This window comes from Mixophyes fleayi, chromosome 4, assembly GCF_038048845.1.
Source record: "Mixophyes fleayi isolate aMixFle1 chromosome 4, aMixFle1.hap1, whole genome shotgun sequence".
In the NCBI taxonomy this organism is placed as follows: Eukaryota; Metazoa; Chordata; class Amphibia; order Anura; family Limnodynastidae; genus Mixophyes; species Mixophyes fleayi.
In genome coordinates this window covers 126,493,391-126,512,747 of record NC_134405.1, presented here as the reverse complement: position 1 = coordinate 126,512,747, position 19,357 = coordinate 126,493,391, and the positions used below count along the sequence as shown (strand labels likewise).

Below are 19,357 nucleotides of genomic sequence, written 5' to 3'. Positions count from 1 at the left end.
CACTGATTTTCTTTATTATTATTGCTCATTTAATAATTGGGCTTACAGGGAAGTTTAAAACAATTCAGTTACAGCCTCTGGTAATGCTCGGACTGATTAAAGTTTGCAATTAGAGCTGTGTCAGGGCTAATAGAGTATGTTCCCCCCTGCCACGAAACTCAAACCCATCCCCCTGTGGCTGACAAATATGTCTCATTCCCTCCCTGTAAGGAAAATTTTTATGCAGATGTGCCATATTTGTACTCTCAAGTGAAGCCACTCTAAGTATACCCATCACAGCCCTCTATTTGCCATGCGCAATGCTATGAAATACCCTATCTTTAAAATGGGGCATATTTTACATAATTGTAAAGAAACGAAAAATTATATATATATATATATATATATATATATATATATATATATATATTGTTGCAATTGGGACACTTTGTAACCTTCTACTAGAGGAAAGAGTGGTGGTTTCCCTGGGAAACCACAGTCTAAAGGTGCAGAGAGGGTTAAATCTGCAAGCACACACAGAGCAGGAGACCGGGTGATCTAATCAATTAAGGAGTCAGCCAGAGCAAGGCCTGACAGGAAGTTTAAAAATCTGGGTTTGAACTGTGTGTGGAAGACTGGTGCTAACAAGTGACCAGTGACTAGTTAGGGACCTAACTGCTATAGCCAGAGTTGAGGGCTATTGGATTATGTTTATTGCTGTGAAAGTTTCATTTTGTTTGCTGAACACACTATCAAGACATCCTGACAAGTAAAATAAATCTCAAAGTGCTTCAGAAAACATGCGTGAGGAGCTATCTGTTTGCATGCTTTCCACAATATATATATACATATATGTGTGTGTATATACATACATCTTCATCTTGCTAGGCACCCATATGTGCAAACTGAGCTCCTGTAGTATCCGAGCAAATGTCATGTTGCCTGTTCATGCTGGGAAAGAGCTCAGGTGCAAGTATAATCAGAGGCACAGGGGAGTTATGTAAATTGAACATGCCATAATGTTTTCAAAGACAATAGAAGCCGGCTTACAATGTTGTTGTGTTGGACCGCTAATGCGTGGTCTAGGAGGAAACAGGAAGTAGTGCAGGACATTTGTGTACAGATTGCGCTCCTGCTTTGCTTCATTACTTCCATCAGGACAGTGAAAGGGACAGTAGCAGCTTAGAGCGCTGCATGGCACCAGATAATATAAGTCCCCAAAAGCCCACAGTGACCGGAGGCTCTCCTGACTATAAATAGGAGAGTTTGTGCCCACACTAATAAGTTCCTGCACAGCTGTGTAGTGTATTGTCAAACCTGCCTGCATCTGTACACATATGAGTGTATAAGAATCCTCTGTCTGCATACCAGCACATACCAGCATACATACAAATAATGCATATAATCTGTATTTCCTGATTGCTACAACTGTTGTTACTACTGAATACTGCTGTACTACAAGCAACTGTGAGTAACTGCATTCATCTGTTGTTATCATCTTTAAATAAACAGCAACCTCTTTAAGTTACAAAAGCGTTGTGGCTTAACATCCACATTAACACTGCTGAACACCTTTAGTAACATCAGAAGGTATAACCATGGTGGCTAAGTGGTTTGCACTTCTGCCTTACAGCACTGGGTCATGAGTTCAATTCCTGATCATGGCCTTATCTGTGAGGAGTTTGTATGTTTTCTCCGTGTTTGCATGGGTTTCCTCCATGTGCTCTGGTTTCCTCCTACACTCCAAAAACATAGTGGTAGGTTAATTGGCTGCTAACAAATTGACCCTAGTCTGTCTGTGTGTGTGTTAGGGAATTTAGACTGTGAACCTCAATGGGGCAGGGACTGATGTGAGTGAGTTCTCTGTACAGTGCTGCGGAATTAGTGGAGGTATACAAATGATGATGATGATAACAACCAACATACAAAAGACACAGAAAGGTTCCATGGTAATGTAACTGGCGTTCTGAGATACATTGAATAGGCACTAATACTACCCAAAGATTCCATTTTGATACTATGCATATGAAAACATATCAACAGTCAGCACATAGAGAAAGCTGCTAAATTATTATTTCAGTCCTTAAGTATTTTTTTTGTTTGTCTTTTTTAAATGTCAAGTGGAAAAAGTACTACTCGGTAACAATGGGTTAGATTATATCAAATATTTTAAATTAGATTCAACAATTAAATTAATTATATTCAATGTCATTTAAAAAAACTGTCTATATTTCATGCTTTCTATTTATACAGTAAAGGCATAGCCTATTGTTTTTTAATATCCCTCTTAACTAGGCAGGCATTTTCTTATAATGGGCTGCATTGCATCTTGAGTGAGATGCTTGTTACCGCAGTGCACTATGTGAAACAGGGGCTGGCTGGCATATTTTAGCCTGGGAGGCTCAGCAGCCTATTAGGAATATTGTATAGGAAAAAAAGTGCATGTCGCCCGATGACCCAGCAGAATGTAGCCCACTATGGGACCGGCCTGGGGGGCAGATGCCCCACTGCTACCCAGCCCTGCCAGTCCTGATGTCAAATGCGCTGCCAAATCATCTGTATTGCTTGGTCCTGGCTACAAAAGAGTATACAAGCATGATATGTCTAATATTGGGCACTATTTATTAGTTTTAAAATTAAAGGGTTACAGCTGGCTGGGGCAGAGAGCGTGACAGCGGCGCAGAGAGGGTGACAGCGGGGCAGAGAGGGTGACAGCTGGGGCAGAGAGGGTGACAGCGGGGAAGAGAGGATGACAGCTGGGGCACAACAGGACAGAGGAGGGTGACAGCAGGCAGAGAGGGTGACAGCGGGGAAGAGAGGGTGACAGCTGGGGCAGAGAGCATGACAGCTGGGGCAGAGAGCGTGACAGCCGGGAAGAGAGGGTGACAGCGGGGCAGAGAGGGTGACAGCTGGGGCAGAGAGGGTGACAGCGGGGCACAACAGGACAGAGGAGGGTGACAGTGGGGAAGAGAGCGTGACAGCGGGGAAGAGAGGGTGACAGCTGGGGCAGAGAGCGTGACAGCGGGGCAGAGAGGGTGACAGCTGGGGCAGAGAGGGTGACAGCGGGGCAGAGAGGGTGACAGCGGGGAAGAGAGAGTGACTGCTGGGGCAGAGAGGGTGACAGCGGGGCACAACAGGACAGAGGAGGGTGACAGCGGGGAAGAGAGGGTGACAGCTGGGGCAGAGAGGGTGACAGCGGGGGACAGCGGGGCAGACAGCGGGGCACAACAGGACAGAGGAGGGTGACAGCGGGGCACAACAGGACAGAGGAGGGTGACAGCGGGGCACAACAGGACAGAGGAGTGTGACAGCGGGGCAGAGAGGGTGACAGTGGGGCACAACAGGACAGAGGAGGGTGACAGCTGGGGCAGAGAGGGTGACAGCTGGGGCAGAGAGGGTGACAGCGGGGCACAGCAGGACAGAGGAGGGTGACAGCGGGGTACAACAGGACAGAGGAGGGTGACAGCGGGGCACAACAGGACAGAGGAGTGTAACAGGGGACAGAAGAGGGTTACAGCGGGGCACAACAGGACAGAGGAGTGTTTGCTTTAATGCATAGAAAACTGTGGTAGAGAATCATTCATTCATTCATTATCTAAAGGTTTGCTATGATGCACATCACATAAAGAGTATGTCTCTTTAATACATCGTCGTTTATATATAAAGTTCCTGAAAACTCTGTAGCGCTGGACATTTGGTAGAACAAATAGTAGAAAAAAACAGATCACACATAGAAACAAAACAAGGACATAAGAGGTTGATGTAAAAGGTATATATAAGAAACAGAGGATATAGAGGACCCATTGTTTGTGAGAGGTTATAATCTAGAGGGAGAGGACAACTGAGGCAATAGAAGCTAGAGAGACAGGATGGTAGCTGGTAGTGCTGAAAAGTAATAGTGACAGGTGGGGAAGAGTCAGTCCTACTGCTAGGTAAACCTGGGATGCCTAAACACTGAATAAGTGATGTTTTACCCCCACATTGAGCGTTGAATGCTGAAAAGGAGGGGCAGCAGCTCCTTACCAGTGGAGCCACTGGCTGCTGCTCCTCCATGAAAGTGATACACTGGGAGTGAATCACTGGGCCATGATGTCACAGTCCTGCACCAAGTACCCAGTCTGACAAAGGAACAGAAGATGCCGTCCACCATGGAGGACTGTGCCTATTGCTCCCTGGGCACTTCCGGGGACCCTGGGTGTGGTAGGATAGGATATAGCGAAAAGGTGGGTTATGAGAGATCATTTGAAAGATTAAAGTTTGAGGGAGAGACTCGTCATGTGGGTTTGGGAGTTCAATAACAGAGGGGCACCAAGGGTGAAGACTTGGAGATGGAAGTGAGAGGTGTGAGAGCAGTTTCAGAGAAACACCAGACTGAGACAAGTCTAAGAGGACAGGAGTGAGTGTATCTTGTGATGAGGTCAGGGGGGAAGTGTTCTAGAGTTATGAAGAGACAGTGTAGGAATCTGCCGAGTGGCAAAGTGGATGTGGAACAATAAGAGGGGAAAATCAGTTCCGCCACAGCATTTACTACAGATTGGAGCAGGGATAGATGGATTAGGGGATTGCCAGATAAGAGAAGGTTGCAATAGTCAAGCCAAGAGAGGATGAGAAAATGGATAAGGATTCTGGTAATGTCCTGAGAAAGGTGCATATTCTGGTAAAGTTTCGAAGGAGGTGGTGACAGAACAGTGCAAGTGAGTGGATGTGTTTAGTGAAGCTGAAGGTTGACACTATTACAGTGTACAAGTGGGACTGGGGAGAGTGTGATGTTCAATATGAGGGAGTCTAGAGGGAATAGTGACCCTGGGACAAGGGAAGCTTTAAATAGTGTTGAGGCATCCAAATTGATATGTTGAAGGAGCAGTAATAGAGAAGAATGGAGATCAGAAGAGGAGAGGTAGCTTTGGGTGTCATCTGCATAGAGGTGGTGGAGGCCGATTAATTAATGAAGTTGTATAAAATGCTAAGTTAAAGGTCTGTTCTATGTCATTTCCCTAGATTCAATATATGCCACTAGTTGTGTTTAACTAAATAAGCCACTGACTGAGTTATAAACTGAGACACATACTGAACAATCAAGTATTTCTTTTTTTTATAATGCTGCTGTTACCATGCCTTCCAACACTTTAATAAACAAAATCATGCTGTGATATTGGGACAAAATAAACTCCCAATCTGCATATACTATACTCCCATGTGACCACAATTTCCCCAGCTCCACCAACCCATGCTTTCACAATGCACACCCATTCTCAGAGTCAACAATTGGGAAAGTTCTGCTAAAATCAGGACTATTGGGAGTTATACCTCACTTAGTTTTCTTTTAAATTCATATCCTAAAATTAATAATATGATGATTTGCAAGCACTCTTGCTGTATTATGGATCAAATACATTTAAACATATGAGGCTGTCTGCGACACTAATAGATGGATGGTAGCCTGCTAAGCTCCATTGTAGGGGATAAAGGCAAAAAAAACAAACCCTCATAAAACAATGACTGCCTACTCCTGACTAAGCCGCGAGACACCAGATCGCCGTTCTCTTTATTCCCATACCCTGGCTCTACTTCAGGCCCACTTTATCTTATTGTCCATATTGTGTACATATTCTAGAATATTCTGTACCTCTATTGAGGACCTGACAAATTGAATCTATATCATCACTCCCATATAGACTATTTATTTAGACTAATTATAGTGATGCAGTCTGAACTATTGATATATTCAACATGAAATGTGCCTGCATTATTTTGTTAAATGTACATTATATGTGCATTTGTTAAAAGAAGTATAAAAACAATATTGGATGCTAACATATTTGTAATTAAGAATTCATGACATCTCCTCTTTTGTTTTGACAAGAACGGAAGGATGCTGTGGAAGAAGTGTTGCCTGCTCTGGCAGAGGAAGGGGTGCTGGTGTTTTACCTGAGCAGAGAATCTCCCACTGATGGCATTCACAGCCTACTGGATAAAGTGGAAACTGCTTCTCAAGAGCCAGTGCCTAAATCTTATAGATCCGATCTTACTCCAAAAACCCCAGCATTGTACATTTACACGTCTGGAACTACAGGTAAACCGCTTTCATTGTCTTTTTCTTAAGAGCTAGTAACATTTTTCATAGTGCTGGACTATTTAGGTGACTGTCCTTGTTTGCTGTAATATCAGTGGCATATTACACTAGTTATTTAACCCAGCACTCGGTGATACACGTGGTCAGCTCAAATAACTTGTCAATGTAATTTAATATTCTGTAATTCAGAGGAATTAAAAATAATATCTGACTTTCCCCAAACCCACCTCCTTGTTAAATTGACTACAGTGCCCCTCACATTGATTGTAGTAGTAAGCATGCAGTGATCATGTGTTGTGATATATGAAGTACAGTTATTTTATAAACACTTGAGCATGTAGCAGTCAGGTATCTGTGAAATTGATTTTCAGTGCTTAAATTTGGCAAGAAACAACACATTTAGATGGCAAAAAGATTCAGAAACAAGGAAGTTTGAGGAACAAGTACAAATGTACTTGCATCCCACTTTTGTCCATAATAATGTACATTTAAAAAAAAATAAAAAATATTATAAATATATATTTTACCAATACCATCTAAACAGAAATTAATAAATAGCAAAACAACTCCTCAAACTCCTCAATCAGACACAGCACTACCCAGTATAACAGGGACACCAGAAGCATTGGTTTCCCTGTAATAGTGAGAACAGCATCGGGAAGGGGGGTGCTCCCTATAGGTCAGGAGTTGGCAACCTTCAGTTCATACTATGCCACCTAGTTGTGCCCCCAGTGCATATAATGCCACCTAGTTGTGCCCCAAGTTTATATTATGTTACATAGATGTGCCCACAGTTCATACTATGCAACATATATGTGCCCCCAGTTAATATTAAGCCTCAGTCTTACCCTCTGGAGACTCAACACACACATCATTCGTTCCTCAAGGGAACCTTAGAGCTGCTTCACTAAAGCAGCCGAAGATCACTGAAACGGAGCTATGGCGCATGCGCAGCAGCTCCATTTCTTCCATCTTCGGTGCCGGGGGTTGCCGACCCCTGTTATAGACCATGAACCTGAAAAGCACTGGGGCTCCTCCCAGGCCTTGTGGACTGTAGGGGCATAGTTAATGAAAGATTGGGATCCCTGGAATTGTAAATTTAGTATCTCAGAAGTCAAAAATGACGCCAAAAAACGAGTGGTACAAAAAATCTTCTGTCTTCATTATTCCTTGTAATACAATGGGATTTTTTTCTCAATGGAAAAAGAGAGACAATCCTATAAAAGCCAAAGCAAGACTGCTCGCTCTGAGCAAATGCAGGTGAATGACTTTGAACTAGATTGACTAAGGTTTCCTTAGCCACTCAGCCAATAATTTTCAACACTTTCCTATGCTGGCAGCTTTTTATTAGGTAAGCGAGTCAATTTAGACCAGACACCCAAATACAGGAGACTGTAAACAGCCTATCGTTACATTCGGTGGTAGTCACTTCACCGACTACCCAAAACCCGGCGCAAATGTTCCCGACATGACCACTCTGATAGTCATCTTACCTACAGTGTGGTCATCTCGACTGCTTGTAAAATAGACTTCAAACTATTTTGGCGAATCAACATGCCATCTGCCGAAAATCAGGTCATTTTACAAAAAGACACTGACTATGTTGGTATTTGTTGCTCATTAAATGAGGCTACTCTTCTACAATGGAGAATGTTTTGTAAAAAAAAAAACATTATACATTCGGCGCCTCCTTAAATGAGCACCTGAATACCAACATAATCAATGTCGCTCTGTAAAATGACGTGATTTTCGCCAGATGGCATGTTGATTCACTGCCATTGTTTAAAATCTATTTTACAAGCAGTCGAGATCACCACATTATTCCATTTGACATATAATTTGGGGCTATATAGTAAACAGTAACACGGCACACTAGAGCCTTATGTTGTTTTTGTAGACTGAAAACACGTCAAAGATGTCTATCAACATTGTACTTTCAGATTTATAACAGGTTTCTTGAAATATATGTGTATATATATATATATATATATATATATATACACATACACACACACTATATGCACACATACAGTGTATTGTATATATATTTCATAACAGACTTCTGGAAATAATATATATCCTGTAGTCTGGAAAACTGACCAGACTCATTGTTAACTTTAAATTTAAACCATGGAGAATGAAACATATGGAATAGATCTGTGGAAGTGCTGAGTGCTATGTTACCGATGTCCTTAGATGAATCTAAAAATCATGCAAACAGCTGCAAGCTGTAAATATATCCCAGAAAGAAACTGTTCCTGCCAAAATCAGTTCTTCTGCAAAAGAATTGCTGACATTTCTCTAACACAATATTGTGAAATTCAGTCAAAACAAACCTTAACTAATCCAGTTGCGACACTATTTTATTAATCAAGCAGTGCCTCCAGTACACCAGTTACATTTATAATTTTGGGGAGAGAGACAAACAGTATAGTAGAATGACAACTATAATTGTAGCATACATAGTTTTTATGTGTCCTATTCCACTCTTACTGTGTGGAATATTTCCAGGTTTAGAAACAATTGGGTACTTTTCTAAAAGTGTCTTTCCCTATAAAAGTGTTGTATTTCAATATTTTAGTTTACATATTTATCAACTGACCTCAGGCATCTTCTGTTCTCTGTTCCTCCCCATGGAACTAATGACTATCATCGTAGGCATACAAGAACATAGCCAGGGCCGGACTGGCCATCTGGCACTTCTGGCAAATGCCAGAAGGGCCGATGGTCAGTAGGGCCGGTTCGATCAGTCAGTGCACTGGACGGTCAGTGCACTGACACTTCCTGGTCACATGTGCCGCGCGCAGTGCTGCGCGCGGCACATGTGATCAGTACAGGTCCTGGAAGGCAGCTGAAGAGCGGACAGGAGAGCGCTGAGAAGAAGGTAAGTAAACCGGGGTGAGGGGGGAGAGAACATTAAAGTTGCCAGACAATAACAGCGGGGGGGGGGAAGAACATAAAAGGTGCCAGACAATAACAGGGCGGGGGGGGGAATAAAAGGTGCCAGACAATAACAGGGGGGGGGGGGACATAAAAGGTGCCAGATAATAACAGGGGGGGGGGAGAGGAAAGATGCCGGACAATAACAGGGGAGAGGAGAACATAAAAGGTGCCACACACTAACAGGGGGGGGAACATAAAAGGTGCCAGACAATAACGGGCAGGTGGGGGGTGGAGAGAGAAGGTGCCACACAAAAAACGAGGAATAATATGATTTGGGCCACTATTGTGTGCCATAATTTCCACTGGGGGCACTATTGTGGCATAATATCAACTGGGGGCACTATTGTGGCATAATATGATTTTGGGGCACTACTTTGTGGCATAATATGATTTTGGGGCACTACTGTGTGGCATAATATGATTTTGGGGCACTACTGTGTGGTAAAATATGATTTTGGGGGACTACTGTGGGGTAAAATATGATTTTGGGGCACTACTGTGTGGTAAAATATGATTTTGGGGTACTACTGTGGGGTAAAATATGATTTTGGGGCACTACTGTGTGGCATAATATGATTTGGGGCACTACTGTGTGGCATAATATGATTTTGGGGCACTACTGTGTGGCATAATATGATTTTGTGGGGTGATGTGGGTTAATTTTATATTAGTACCTAGCAATTTAAGATAGGGTGATTGGACCTTTAATTTAATGATGGGGTGGTTTGGGGGCTATTAATTGAAAGTGGGGCTGTTTGTGAAAAAAAATGTGAATATGAATTATTTAATGGCAGTGATGGTTGCGGGAAATAGGTATATTTATTAAACGTAAATGCTATTTCATTTATTGCTGGGGTTGTTTGGAGGGAGGGAAATAGGGTTATTTATCAGCAGCAGCAGCAGCAACTATTTATATTAAATGTGAATACTAGTATTTTAATCTTGGGGCTGGAGGGAGGCCTAATTATAAAACATGGGTTGTATTGATTAAACACCAGGGCTGGTTGGAGTTTTCTAAATTGCATGTACCTCCAGCATTCCAGTATCCAGACAAGCAGCAACTGAACTAAAGTCACCAGGAGCCAGAGGTGATGAAACTAACAAGACAGGTAGAAGAGAGCAGGACAGTCTGCCAACTGTCCTGAATCTGGTGGGGAAGTCCCGAATTTTGGTGACTGTCTCATTTAGTGAGATTTGGGCCGACTACAAGGACAGTTGGGAGGTATGTCCCGCTTCACACTGTACTGCTTGTGAAGGCAGAGCTGCGTGCAACTAACAGTATTGCACACAGTATTGCCTGTGTATTTGTCTAACATTTGTCTAAAATGATAGCCATGTTACATAATAGGGTCTCCCTGTCTTAAATACCCCAGGCCCCCCAAGCGTTAATCTAGCTCTGGTTAGCAAGAGGGAGCGGATAGCTGCTCCAAGTCTCTGGATAGGACACAGCCTGCAGAGCAAGCCTAGGAGCTCTAAGTACCACAAGATTTGGTAATCTTGTGAGACTAAGAGCTTCCCTGCTCACTCTACAGGAAGTTCCCACCCTGATGGATGTCAGCAGCACCAGAAGCATAGATAAGTACAGTGGGCTGGGGGTGTCATAATGTGCCTCGGGGTGGCATGATAAATGTAATGTTTTATTTTAATGAATGTATCTTTGCCCCATGTTGGCCACACCCACAACACAATGTGGTCACGCCTTTTTCGGTGCCACCGCGCAGGCCCACCTTGGTTTCTTTCCTGCTGGAACTGAGGTGGGCCTGTGGACTATAAATGCCAGGGCTGATTTTTAGTCCCAGTCCGGCCCTGAACATAGCTACAACATTTATGCTTCTCAACAGAAAAGATGCAGCTGTAAGATTTAAAAAATTGTTGTTCTCATCAGTAGCAACCTGCTGTAAATGCTTTAAGTCCCTGAAGGTAATTATCACCTATTGAGACGGATTTATGACTATTTTCTGTACCTGTCTTGCAGTCTTCCCTTAATTTCTCTTTTGTTTTGATAATTTACAATTATATTACATTTAATTGTGCACAATTTTTCCACTCTAAAAGTACATTTATGAATGTATCAACTTTCAAAAGTATGCCAATTTCAACAGAAAAAAATGTGTTTTTTTTGTTATTTTGATTTATTTAAAGATATGTCTAACTAGGGTCAGAGTATCTTTCACTATCATCTAAATGTCCTGCATGCAATTGTTTCCCAGTTGACGAAGGAAGTGTATATGTGTATGGTAGGAATTAATAAGAATTGGGAGGTTTTGGGGGCACTGATGTTTTGACATTCATGTGGAACAATGCCAGAATGATAATCTTTATGAATTACCTATTAGTGTTCAATATGAATATTACTTAACCCTGTACTTGTGAAGATAAACATAATAATATACATCTCTTCTAGGTCTCCCCAAGGCAGCTATTATAACTCAAGCACGGCTTTTGATAGCTTCCTCAATAAGTACACTATCTGGACTTACATGCAGGGATGTACTGTACATACCACTGCCTCTTTACCACAGCGCTGGCCTTATGATTGGGGTTCGTGGATGCATTCAGCAAGGTACATTACCTAACTTAAATCGTTTTGTGATTCCTACCTACCCAAAAACAACATTGCTCAATCACCCGGTAATCCTCTATTTAGACTAATGCATTTTTCTTGGTTATCCTCCACACTGACTTTACAGTTCAATTCTCACCATTCCACAACACATATACTAGTTTAATGAACCGCATGTCAGCCCTCATCAGAGGAGTTCTGGTAAGTTTTGGCATGTAGGGCTCTTCCAGCAGCATACTGCAATCTGAAAAAAAAAAATGTGGGCAGGTTTTTAAAGAGTCAGTGAAATATTTGGAAGAATTGTCAAACAAAAAACATTGCCCTATGTGAAAAATATTTAATGCAAGGTCTGTTCTAGTGACTTCTATACAATACAGTCAGCCAATGTACAATACATAGGCCACCACAGTTGCCGATGTACAAATATAGATTTAGAGGTAGACACTTGTAACAGACGGAGTGGGATCCTTGTGCTAAACTAGAATTGTACTGACTGTCCTGTGGTGCGGAGTCTAACGAAACCTACGGTGTTCACCAAGAACCGCCACAAGGCGGGATGGGCTTTGATGCCGAGGGCTCGCTGGTCTCAGTCCACTGGTCTGTCACTAGATGTAGCACTGCGGAAGAGGAAAGACTGGTGACCAGTGGAAGGTACAAAGAGTAGTCAGACAAGCAGGTTCAGTATGCAGACTGGCAGGTGACAGCAGAATCAGCAAGCAGACGGAGTCAGGACAATCCAGGCTCTGGTACACTTACGGGCAATGGAGAACCGAATCAACAGGCTGGAGCAAAGTCAGTCTAGGTGGGTAAGGCAACACAATAAGATAGCGGAGTACAGGAGCGGCAGGCAGAATTAGGGTCAGCAAGGCCAAGGTTTGACGCATAAGAGTTAACACCAAAGCAGAGGGTAGTCAGCAAGCCAAGATCACAGGCGCAGGAGAACAAGAATGGTCAAGTCAGGCAGGAACCGGTACACAGGAATTGATCAGAATACAGATTCAGCACAAGGGCAGCAGTCAGGATACACACAAGTTGCTCTGACACTGAACGAGTGTCAGAGCGCGGTTTATATACAGGGAGCTTCAAATTCCCCGCCCGGACATGCAGTCATGTGACCGCCGATACCCGGAATCGCCGTCCAGCTGCAAAGAGTGAGAAAGACGCTGGATCAAAGAGAGGTAAGTGTGACAACACTGAAGCCCAGCATCTGATTACATCAAAAACAATCCACACAGTTGCTAAAGGTACAAGTGGACTAATTAAAGGTGCTATGGCCATCCAATCAGATGTTTCTTTCACTCCTCAGCAACCTTTCAAGATTCACTGTTAGCTATGGGGTGGGGACATGCATTGAGGGAAGTTCTCCTCTGAAGCTGCACTACCACCTAGGTAAATCTTTTCCTAAGGTTCCCCGTACTCAAAGCCAGAGCCCTATAGCCTAGCTGTGGAGTGGGTCATCATAGAAAATATCTTCATAGGTGGTAGTGAGCTAGAGCTAATTTTGGAATGAAAACTATGACATTCAAATGCCCTTAAATTTACACAGGCCATAGTGTTATCATGTATCGTTAGATATTTATAGGAATCTATCCTCACTTGTCCTGTTAATTTGGGTACATTGTGAGTCTGCATTATTTTCTATTTAGCGTATTATGTTAAAGAATTCAGGTAGGCAGAAACATTTTTTTTTTTCAGATGTCTTGCATTTTTGCTTTAGCAGAGCAAATTCTCATGCAATGTTGTTATTTAGACTGTGACAGCAAAGGGTACTTTTCCTCTGAAATTCTCTTATCTTTATATCATATTTTATTGACCACTTTTTTCTTATTCTTTCTACCTGTCTAATGGCTACCTCTCAATCTTTGGGACCAATACTGTTTTTCCTATATCCCTCATTAAGTCCTATTCTCTTCTCTGTGTATGTTCTTACTTTAGGAAAATTCTCTCACTAACCTTTGATTTTACATTTGCACATTGGTAGCAAATTAGTACATTATCGTACATGACCCTCACTCCTTAGATAATTCAGATATCTCTCATTATCTTATGACTACACATGGATGGCTCACTATCATATTAACATATGCTGAATTTGTGACCTTTCCACCACCCAGATAGTGCATGAACTATGAACATTGCATAGGAATTACATTTCGATGCATCCTCTCTATTTCACATCATATAAGCATTGTGTCTGTTATGTCATGCATTTATACAATGTGTACATGGGACCAATGCTTTCTCATGAGCAATCTATCTAGCACTGATTTGCGTATTGATGTGTGTAGTTTCACATCCTCAAAGTAGTCTCCAATGAATTAGACTTACAATTCTGCTCTACCGGTATATTGTACTAGTTTGATATATTGGAAAATAATCAAACAAGGGAGACAAAACATTTTGCTCTCTTAGTTTCTATTGTATGATCTTTTTTGTCTTGGAATGGCACCAACTCAACTATATACCTAAGGATCCGATCTAACCCATTAGAAAATTGATTGTTTCAGGCTTAGAAACACTTACAAATTCTGGATAAACTGGTACACATCTGATAGCCAGAGAAGAATCAGAGATATTAGTTCAGGAACACAGCTTTAAAGACAACAGATGAAAACTGGATTTGGTACTCAGATTGCCAATTGAAAGAAGTCAGGTGTAAGGCCTTGTTTGGTACAGGGGATGCAAATCTAGTAGAATCGCATTGGATAAAGTGCTTGTTTTTCATGATTCTTTCTACAACAAATTAATTGTCCATCAATTGGGATAGAATCCAGAGGATACAACATGGGACCTGAAAAATATATAGTTTCAGCAGAGCCACATGGAAGACTGCAAGCAGCTTTATAAACTCCAGAACTCACTTGTGCAGATATTTGGGAGGGACCCATCCCAACATGGAACGGAAGGAGATACATTACGTTTTTAGTCAAATGTCACAGTTAATCCTCTACACTAAAAATTGAGAGAGATATGGGTGATCTGTCCGCATTTTTTTATAACATTTCTGGATTTGGAATAAGGTCTCTTCCAACATTTTCAGGTTGTATAGAGCAACAAAGTATTGAAAATGTCACTCCTCTGTATATGAAAGCATGTTTCTGCACTTGTCCTCATCAATGTAATGCAAATATTGTATATAACAGATGAAATTAAATGAACAGGTAAGAATATAATATTTTGTCCAATACATATAAGGTCATAAACCAACAACAACACTCCATTTTTCTGTAAGTCCTACACTAATGCTTAATTACTAAATAACACTGAAATGCAGTTGTAAGTTTTGTCACCCTTTGTTCCCAGGAGCCACCTGTGTTATAAGAAATAAGTTCTCAGCCAGTCAGTTCTGGGATGACTGCAGGAAATACAATGTAACGGCTTTCCAGTACATTGGGGAGATCCTCCGATATTTGTGTAATACTCCTAAGGTATGGATAATATTATTAATTAATATACACTGTCAAGATTCATTTGAGACATAAAAAAGTAGTGTTTTATGAGACAATCATAAATAAAAGCAAAGGGTAATGTTTAGCCGGACAATATAGTGAATTTTTCATTCTTTTCACCCTGCCCATTTCCAGCCCAACCCACAATCCCAAAAAGTAATTTAACCATACACGTCCTCTGTAAAATGAATAGAAATGTACACAGTAATTAAAGGTCCTTTAACATGACCAGTTTTAATCTGTTTCTTACTGTATTTCTGTCACTCAATCACTTCTAACTGACAAAGAAGAGAAAAAGTTCCAGTGCATCCAAAACAAAGAAATATAATATAAATAATCAGTTAGGAATGTGAGTTTCAATAAAATTGTCGGACAATGCTCAATTCTCACGATAAAATAGAATAATACATCTATTTATAAAATCACAAACAATGCAAATTCCCAGATAGACAGTAAACTGATATCCGTAAAAGGATACCAAAATAATTATATTAATGGAAAATGTAATTAACTCACTGATAAAAAGCATATGATACATAAAAATATGTAAAGTTCATACGTATGTATAGTCTCTCTCAAGAAAAAGCCACTGTAAAGGATACAAGTCATCATTTGAACTTCTTTGACTGACACAACTTACATTAGTCTGGGGAAAAATGAATATGAATACACTCATAGCGTGCCTTAGAATAGATTACTGACAGCGTGGGAGATGGTAGTTGATTAGCTAAAATAACTACTGTAGTTTGTCATATTCATACTCCCTATAATGTCAACAACGTCCTTTTTTTACCCATGTCTCAATTTCTCACCTTATTATCTCACCTTATTATGTCCATCCCTGTTAACCCCACCTACCTGTTCCTGTCAACTTTCAAATTCTAATGTCCTTCACCTTAAGAAACAATGTAATCAACATTAAAGTGCACCTGTCACTTTCACACAGTGGATTTATGGATAGGCTGCAGTCTCTAAAATACTGGAAATGTAAAACGGCTGACTGCACTGTGGGTATTCGATAATTGCACTTTTCTATACTATTACCTTCATACAAATGTAAATGTTTTGAGCAATATGTCTGTGATCTGTGGTTCACCAAATCTTATTCATACTTTTTAAGAAACAAAATCACAATTTAATCCCTCTTTCACCATTTCTCCATTTTCTAGAAAGACAATGATAAAGACCACTGTGTGCGCCTTGCTGTGGGAAATGGTCTCAGACCTGATATCTGGAAAGGGTTCATCAATCGTTTTGGTGACATCAGACTAAATGAATTCTATGCAGCAACAGAAGCAAATACGTTATTTTTTAATTACACTGGAAAGCAAGGAGCAATTGGCAGATGCAATATGTTCTTAAAGGTATGGCAAACAGCTTTGTAGCCTAAATTCATAATTTGACATGTTGGCTTAAGAGTTGTGGTGTTACTAGGGAACAAAAATATGAGTAATTTTATTATCAGTGGGTTGTATCTGTTACATTAAGCTAATACATACAGTCCTTATAGCAGCCTTTGTGCTAATTATCTTGCCTGAGATATTTTCTTTATTATTCTCTAAAATTAAGGCCAAGTTAATTAAATGTCATATTAACCCACAATTTGCATTTTGAAAGGACGAAAAATCATTAAAAAAATTGTTTTTCATGGGACTTCAAAAAGTAATGGATTACGCTTGACATCACAAAATTATGTTTGCTATTCTTCATGTCCTATAGCCTTTTCTAAAACTGTGCACATAAAGATATGATTATTGTGTGGTAAATGGTTCATTAACTTAAGCTGGTCATACCACTTTACAATGGAAGGACATACTTTCCACTGTTCAGTTTAATGCACCACTTGGTGATCAATTGTTACAGTCAAATTTGTCTCCAATGCAGAAGCTATAGCGGGCGAGCTATGGGCTTACTCAATAAATAATACAGACACCCTGTAAAATAGAAATTAATTTACCTGAATCTGATGTTCTGGCAAAATTTTATTTAGGAACTTCCCCTCAGCAGAATGCATAAATCAGGAGTTCTACTGTTTAATTGTTCATTTGATAGTGTTTTGAAAATATTATAGTTAGTTTTAAACTGGTTACTTTTTCTGTTCTTTTGATTATTGTCATATCTTAATACTATCTAGCTGATGCTGCAAAAAAGCCTACAAAATGTTTAGACTGGGTATTTTTCTGTTTGCTATGTAATACGTTAAATCCTATGATTTATATAATTATATAGCCTGACATATCAGACTTAATGGGCCTGTTTCATTAAGGAAAGTAAGGCAAAAAAATGAGTACGTTTTCTCCTGGACAAAACCATGTTACAATGCAACGGGTGCAAATTCGTTTTTAATTTTGCACATAAGTTAAAAACTGTCTGTTTTTTCATGTAGCACACAAATGCTTGATCGCTTATTTGTACCCTGAAATTTAAAGTTGTTCTAGGACATGCCCTTCCCCAACTATAAATCTGCCATCACATTTTAAATTTACACCCCCTCCGATGCAAAGTTACTTATGTTTTTTGCTTTCCTTTCCTTATTGAATCAGGCCCAATGTGATCAATATCATAAAAATGTTCTCTATTTTGTCAATGTAATCAATCCATTGATTGTTTAAGCAGTATTTGGAATGATGTCTGTTCTCAGTTTGTCAGTTTATAAAATTAAAAACATACTTACCCAATTAAAAAAAACAAAATCATTTTTTTTCTCTAGATTCACAACAAATGACTGACTGTGGTTGCACTATATTTCCTATACCAAACCACTCCACTTGTAATTTGTGCTTGTAGGAAACTGGGATGTCTACATAACAGCAAATAGAATAGAATAATTTTTGATTATTTCTTCACTTATTAATTTGGTACTGATTCAATAGTTATACAGAATGATAGGATATGGTTAGAAGTATATTTAATCAATTTTCCAATATGCCGTCTTTTAGTTTATGCGTCCTTTTGAAGTGATCAAATACAATGTGGAAAAGGATGAACCAATTCGAAAAGCTTCAGGGCGCTGCATCCGAGTAGCAAGAGGTAAAATATGTGCGATAATCCTAGTCAGCAGAAATGCTTTAGAGTTAGCGTGCATTTGTAACTGGTATTAAAACAGACCAAACTATATGGGGGAATTTGATACACACGTGAGGGATTCATCAGCTATGATGCATGAAATGTGCAGCTTTTACTCTGACCTGGTAGATGTGTTACATGCCTTGAAAAATTGTTTATGGAATGCATTTTAACAATGAAACTAGAAGCAATTTTGAGGACAAGTGGTTCAGCTATAATAAGTAGGGAGTTAAAAAGCAGACAGACCCAAAGCACTGATAAAAATTGCCAACCATGGGAGGAAGTCAGCTTTGCACTGGACAAAATAAAGCCCAGAAAGTAATTGTAGGAGTTGAATAAAACTAATTCTGCCTATTCCCATAGTGAAAGCTGTATGGTCTTTATATGTAGTGTATACAAATGACAGAGAGATGTGTCTGTTGTCAGGAACTCTTCCCCAAACTTTAGTCCTTAACAAACCATATTACAGAATTTAATGGCAGATCCACACCACCAGACAAGAATAGAAGTCATCAAGCCAACCATTCAACACACCTGTCAAGCACCGGACTCTCAGGTCCTGTTACTTGCCCCTCCACTGTCTTTCTCAGTTGACCCTAGTGTCAACGGGCTCTGCTGGTCTCGGATCTCTCTGCAGCATGCTGCACAGTCTGTCTCCCCTACAGAGAGCCCTCCAAATCCAGTGCATGGACGCTGCCAACTTGGATCCTGTCTCATGCTCCCTCTCAGCCAGTCAGGGTGCTACTTCAGCTCAGCTGACCACAGCTTCAAAACAGGGCATAGCAGTTCCTATAAAAGGACTTCCTGGACCTCTAACCCATTGCCAGTGCATCGTTGATTCCTCAGACACCAACCTGGTTTCTAGCAGTCTTCTCAGTTTATTCTGCTCAGACAAAGCAGTCAACACTATGGTTCCAGTCTGGGCCAGCACTCTGGTTCCAGCTTGCTCCAGCACTCTGTTTCCAGCTTGCTCCAGCACTCTGGTTCCAGCTTGCTCCAGCACTTTGTTTCCAGTCTGCTCCAGCACTCCGGTTCCAGTCCGCTCCAGCACTCCGGTTCCAGTTTGCTCCAGCATTCCAGTTACAGTCAGTTCCAGCAATCTGGTTCCAGTTTGGGTTGATTTTGTGCATATAATACATAGGTTTGATCTGTGCATGCGCAGAACTGGATCATACGCAACTAACCGCAGTAACGTTCAATTCATCTTCATAGGCAAAGGAAACTTACTAAAGCATACAATTTCAGGGAGGGAATGGGCAGGGATGGGGCTTTCAGCTGTAGCCA

General features: G+C 40.7%; 1 protein-coding gene across 1 annotated transcript in view; it reads left to right on the top strand.

Moving 5' to 3' along the window:
- The window catches only part of LOC142151997 (long-chain fatty acid transport protein 2-like), a 38,907-nt gene that overhangs the window by 6,098 nt on the left and 13,452 nt on the right, over nt 1–19,357 (top strand). The window contains exons 2-6 of the mRNA XM_075208172.1: nt 5,843–6,052; nt 11,400–11,558; nt 14,862–14,986; nt 16,177–16,371; nt 17,947–18,037. Of these exons, the coding sequence (XP_075064273.1) occupies nt 5,843–6,052; nt 11,400–11,558; nt 14,862–14,986; nt 16,177–16,371; nt 17,947–18,037 (780 nt within the window). The remainder of the gene's footprint in view (nt 1–5,842; nt 6,053–11,399; nt 11,559–14,861; nt 14,987–16,176; nt 16,372–17,946; nt 18,038–19,357) is intronic.